Here is a 6,192-nt window from a genome sequence, read left to right as displayed (position 1 = left end):
TTCTGCAGGGGTATCTTGAAGCCCTTCTAACAGCTTTATATTTTGCCCTAACAAAGCAGCTCCCAGCTCTTGCTTCTTCCAGAATCACTTAACATCCCACTGTTGCTGCTCATCGGAGTGCACAGCCAGCGCAGGCAGTGACATAAATCACTCCTGTATTTCCCACGCCGAGGGACCAGGCACCCCACTGCCTCCATACTGCAAGCTCCTGCCAGCAAGAGGAGCCAGAAGGAAGCAGAGATGGAGCTCCTGCACCCACCAACACCGAGGCAGGGAGGCTGGCCAGGGTTTTCCTGCCTGTTGATACCACAATGACCAAATAGGAGGTGAGACTGCAAGAAGATTATCTTTATTAGAGCAGATACAGCAATTCAGTACATGAAAAAAAAATGTTAGTAATTAAAAAGCTAAGCCAGTTTGCAAACTAATCACCACCAATCTACTTAAACTTTGTGTGGCCAAGAATTTTCCATGCTTTAATGTATTAATTTCCAGCAGTTTAGAGTGATTCCCCTGCATTTTAATTCCTTTTTTCTCATCTTGAAAATGACATTTGGAGGACTTCCAGTACTATTTTCCATCTGCCAACTTGTCTCTTTTGTCTGCAATAATGTGGAGAGAAAGAACAGCAATTACTTAAGCAGAACACATAAGACCACTCTGCAATATTCACTGAGCTTAGTTTATGTCTCATCTGTCATTCCCTTCTCTCAGAAGTTTTATTCTTCATAGCATTGATTTGAATCATACATCACTTTTACAGTACAGCTGACCTTTAAAAAGCAAGTCATGCTTGCGTGTTGGTACAGTTCCCCTGAGCTGGGAAGCTGAAAGTTCTTGTATCCCTTCATCTGGGGGAATGATTACACATTTTGTGCTTTACTTAGCCTTTGTGGTAGCGAAGTCTGAGATTTTTTTTCTGATGTCTAACATCTTCGGATGACTAAAACCTAAATTCTATCCAGTCATCACTCATGACTGCCGAGATTGTTCCTGTGACACACACCAGTGCAGCAGCCCTGTCTCTAAAATGGACTCAGCGGCCATAATGTATGTATTCCTTTTAGAAAATAAAACTTCTTTCATTACTAAACGTTTCCTGGAAAAGAAGGAATCCTTACCGGCAGTTCCAGAAAGGGAGCCAAGCATCCTGTAGAGCAAAGAGATAATAGTTGAAAGGAGAGGTTACACATACTTGTGTGAGACAAGGATGTATGAAAGGGAATTCTCTACAAGGCACATTTTGTATATAGCCAGGAAAAGAAGGCGTTCATCTCCTTTCTCTCCCTTTCAGCTCAGGAGAAGGAGTTGCTGTAGGAAGTATATTTTTTTAAACTACGGCGGTGGGAAAAGACAATTATTGAAAGAAGGTGTAGAGAACATCAAAGCTTCTCAACCCCTACCTCACTTTTTTGTTTCAGGCTATGAGCTGGTTTCCTCCTCGAGGCCATATGTGAGATAACAGAGAATGTCCGCTCAGGTGGCTGTCTGAAAAGATCTAGTTTGCCTGCACTCACGTCTATGCAGGATATTTATTCCTGCACTGAATCCCGTGAGGTGAGAGCTACTTCACTGCTAACCCTTATGGGAATTTGGTGTTAATGCAGATATTCTATAAACCATTGCTAATTGCACTGTTCCCTAAATGTCAAGCAGCTAATGAGTACTTACTGCTTTCACCATTAGTGCCATTTAATCTTTTCTATTGCTTGTCAGTTTGCCTTTTGGTTTAGAAGCTCTTCGAGGCACTCAGTTAATGTATGGGAAATGTAACATTTCTAGCTTTACCATGGCCCAGAAGAAAATCATTTGTTAAAAAAATTAGAATCCCAGGAGTGTTGGAAGTTGTGCTGACAGTGATGGTGTGGCACACGAGCACCGTGGCGTGGTGAAATGCCACGAGGCTAAGCGCAAAGCTTTCCCGCAGTGAGCAGAGTTACGTACTGGGACTCCTGGCCCTCCAGGAGCTGTCGGTAAGTAGCGATCTCCTGCTCCAGACGAGTCTTGATATCCATGAGCATCTTATATTCGCTGTTCTGCCGCTCCATATCAGCTCGGAGGTCGGCCAGCTGGGCCTCGATGCTGCCAATCAGGTCCTGGATGTGCGCCAGCTGGGCACTGTAACGCCCTTCAGTGTCTGCCAAGGTGCTTTCCAGCGCGCCTTTCTGAGAGCAAACCACAAAAAGGTTGCTGCCAAGTGCAGGGCTGCTTACAGGAAGGGGACTAGGGGCATATTGCAGCGTGGTTGGGTTTACGCAGTGCGAATTTGAACGTACCATGCTGAGCTGGGACTGAAGTTCTATTTCCAGCCCTTGGAGGGTGCGTCGCAGGTCGGTGACTTCGGACTTGCTGCTCTGCAGTTGTTCGGTGTTGACAGCTACTTCGCGGTTCAGCTCCTCAGTCTGAAACAGGGAAAGCACTGCGTGAGAACTGCGGGGCCTCTGGGTGGAGGTCACAAGGCTTTCACAGCAGTTTTCTGTAAGATTTAATAATTATTTTGTTTCTTTTGTGGATTTTTTAAAATTAATATAATACAGAGCTTTTTCTACCTTACTGTGGAACCAGGCCTCAGCATCCTTCCTGTTCTTCTCGGCCATGAGTTCATACTGGTCCCTCATATCGGCCAGGATCTTGGACAGGTCAATGCCTGGAGCAGAGTCCAGTTCGACGCTGACTTGGCCAGCCACTTGTCCTCCCAGGGCACTCATTTCCTAGGTGGAATAGAAGAAGAAGACAAAAGAGAGTAGAATCATAACCAAAACCATGAACCTTCTGTCCTTTCTTCAAGGGCGAAGGTCTGACGGACTGCACGTCACTACTGGCAGGGGGCATCTTTAGGTTCCCCATCTACACAGAAGTCTTTGCTGCTCTGATGGAGAACCTGAGGGACTCAACACAGTGTTTTTCTAAAATCCCTTCCAAACGTGTGTCTTGGTGGTCGTTTTTGCTCTTACCTCCTCATGGTTCTTCTTTAGGTAGGCCAGCTCCTCCTTTAAGCTCTCAATCTGCAGCTCCAAATCCGTTCTAGCCAGCGTGAGCTCGTCCAGGACTCTGCGCAGGCCGTTGATGTCAGCCTCCACGCTCATGCGAAGGGCTTGCTCTGTTTCAAACCTTGGGAAAGCAGAACAAAGCTATTCAGGCTAGGTAAGGTACTATGAAAACATCGTTTGTTATAAATGTATCTGATAAAGGAACTGTGATGTGACAGAAGTTGTCCAGTGTTAAACTTTTCTCCACGTATTTTACATGATATAAATTTTTCTGTGGTATAGGTGATGCTTTCAGCAGGCAAAACTTCAACAACAGGATCAAACTAATGTTAACACAGAGATTTTATACACGTTCCTTTGTTTTTTTTTTCACAGCCCTTGGTCTCTAAGGATTTTTGCCTCCTCAAGAGACCTTTTTCCTTTCAGAAATTACTCACTTGGTCTTGAAGTCATCAGCAGCCAGTCTGGCATTGTCAATCTGCAAGACGATCTTCGAGTTGTCAATAGTGGCAGCGAGGATCTAGAAATAGTGAGAGGTCATTGCTGAGGCTTAAACAACTGTTATTTTCTTTCCTTACACAAAGGTAAGATAGTTAAGATCGTATCTCACCTGCAGCTACACCAAATACAAGTGTATTTTATTTACTCTCAGTAGGAAAGGATCAAAGATCTGCAGCAAATATGCAGCACAGACTTCTCTTCATTGTCAGTTATGGGTAGGTTCCCTTACTTGTGTCTGGCATATGACGTGCCTTTCTGCTAGAAGTCCCACAGTGAGACAAAACTCCGTTGGCTCACCTTTGCTGGGGAGCCAGTCAGGAGGTGACTGAGGCAAGAAAACATTTCCTGGAGAGAAGCAAAGGGAGCAATGTCTGCAGAGCCCTCTTGGCAGAACTTGTTCTCCTTAGGCATTTTCTTAACGAGGGGCGTGATTGAAAGGACTGGATGATTTCAAAATAAATGATGTGTTTATGTATCATAAACAATATAGGGTGATATTGCTTTTGGATAGCCCTTGAACACGTTTTTATTTCCCTCAATACTCAGCTCAGTGTTTATTGACTCTTCTAATGCATTGTAAAAGGCCATAAAGGAAACTTTGTTTACTTAGAAGTAATCCCTGTTAATTTTTAACTAGAAGGCATGTCTTTTTTTGCCTGCCACTTTAAAAACTCAAAAGGTCTTCTACAAAAACAGCTGGAACAACATCTTACTTCTTCTAACCAAGGGGAATAAAAGGCAGGTGGAAAAAGAATGCTAAAAGGAGAAAATTAATCCCCAGTTCTGCCTTTTCTGGAGCTCAGCTTTTGAAATCAGTAAAGAATGTGAATGGGTTAAAGCACAGAGAAAGTGAAGTGTGTGGGAGCGGTCACGAACTCCAAGCTGAACTGCGAAAAGTAAACCTCAAGTTTTCTTTCATTTATTTACATAGGTTAGTCAGCTGCCACCTATGTTTTCCGGGGTGTGTATCATCACCAGGTAACCTGTTATCAGCTACCCGTGGGCTATTGGGGCAGTTTCGGCGTTTGTGTATGGGCTCGATTACTTTATGTCTGCTGCTTCCATTTCCCATACGACAAATGTTTCAGCATTCTTATTTCAAGCTTAACTAGGTGAGAGATGCAATAAAAATGCATCTATGGTGATGTAGTTGTGAGCTACTACCTACACATTCACAAAATTAAAAATTAAAAGTTAAATAATAAAAAAATGATTCTTATTTTTACAGTAAAAGCAGTGTGTATGTGCCTGGCTGAGATACGCAGGTTGCTGTCTTTGTTTAGCTTGCTTTATATATATCAGAATATTTAGGGTTGCACATACATTAACTGGTCATACATACACATATGGCCAGCAGATATATTGATATGCTTTGTTAAAGTAAATGTTATCAGAGAATTAAGTAACGAGGGATCTCAGTCTGGCTGTTTTGTACATTCACTTAGCTAACATTAAAAAAGGCAGGCAACTTCTTACTAAGCATTTTCTTTATCCACCCTAGCCAATCATTACGTATTCATTTCATCTTCCTCCTTTTTATAACCTGCTGTGCCTTCTGGCTATTTTCCTAGTGAGGCTTTTCTCTTTTTTTTTATGCTTCCTTCGCAAGTGTTTGTGCAAATCTCAGGTGCTTTGTAGTCAATGTTAACGCCTACCTTGTCTCGAAGGTCTTCAATAGTCTTGTGATAAGGGCTGTAGTCTCGAGCTGGGCTTGGTCCTTGTTTTTGGTACCAGTCTCGGATTTTAGTCTCAAGATCAGAGTTTGCTTCTTCCAGTGCACGAACCTTCTCCAGGTAAGATGCGAGGCGGTCATTCAGGTTTTGCATCGTTGTCTTTTCATTTCCTGAGAGGAGGCCATCGCCGCTACCCAGACCAACCCCGTAACCGCCACCAAAACCGCCACCAAAGCCGCTGCTAAAACCACTTCCATACCCACCACCCAGGCCGCTTCCAAGACCAGAAGAGACAAATCTAGCGGAAGAGACTGACACACCCCTGCCACCAGATCCCCCGTGGATGCTTGGAGCCCTAAAGGAGCCTCCACCAAAACGGACGGAGCAGCCACTGGGTCCCCCTGCCACGGAAGAGGCAGTTTGCCTGAAGCTGTAACTCGCCATAGAGAGAAATGCCAAGGGCCTATGGCAAGCTGCAGTTTGAGATCCCGAAGCAGGAATGTGTGCTCCTTTCCCCCACCCCACGTCTTTTATGCCTCCGACAATGGGAGTTGTCTCCAGAATGTGTTATCTGAGACCCGTGGAATTTATCGGCCTTAAACCCTCTGCCAACACAGCAATTCCTCTCATTGGTCAGTTACTGGGAAGTGAGTGGGTCCGAAATCCCTTCACACAGGAGCCGATCCCCTCCCCTTGCCTTCTGGAGAACAAGGTGGGATTCAGAGGAGGTGTCGCCCTGCTGAGGGGAACGTTCATAAATCTCGTCCAAGTTTCCCTGTGTGGTAACAAAAGGGCTGGAAGGGCACAGCCCTGCTGCAGCCTGGACTGCATCCACGGCGAAGTCACAGCACGGCTCGCTTCGTAAGGTCTCAGGAAAGTGTTATAATACAAAGTGATGGAATAAGTGATTCATAGACTGATAACAGAGCCTGAAAGGAGCCCAAATGATCAACAGCTGTGTGCACCTAAGCAAAACGAGTTCCTACCTCTCTTTTTCCTTATTTCCCTTGGGAAGAATCCTTCTTTCA

At 44.6% G+C, this 6,192-nt stretch overlaps 1 protein-coding gene across 1 annotated transcript; it reads right to left on the bottom strand.

Annotated features, from left to right (window-relative positions):
* Positions 1-327: 327 nt before the first annotated feature.
* On the bottom strand, positions 328-5,866 carry LOC118178808 (keratin, type I cytoskeletal 19). Its single transcript, XM_035347606.1, has 8 exons — positions 5,147-5,866; positions 3,428-3,510; positions 2,955-3,111; positions 2,550-2,711; positions 2,277-2,402; positions 1,945-2,165; positions 1,122-1,150; positions 328-602 (listed from the first exon to the last, which is right to left on the bottom strand). The coding sequence occupies exons 1-8, from the start codon at positions 5,606-5,608 to the stop codon at positions 571-573; spliced, it is 1,272 nt and encodes a 423-aa protein (XP_035203497.1). The 5' UTR covers positions 5,609-5,866; the 3' UTR covers positions 328-570.
* Positions 5,867-6,192: the final 326 nt, after the last annotated feature.

This window comes from Oxyura jamaicensis, chromosome 27 (assembly GCF_011077185.1).
Source record: "Oxyura jamaicensis isolate SHBP4307 breed ruddy duck chromosome 27, BPBGC_Ojam_1.0, whole genome shotgun sequence".
Lineage (NCBI taxonomy): Eukaryota > Metazoa > Chordata > Aves > Anseriformes > Anatidae > Oxyura > Oxyura jamaicensis.
The sequence above is the reverse complement of the archived record's forward strand: the minus strand, read 5'-3'. Positions and strand labels throughout refer to the sequence as shown.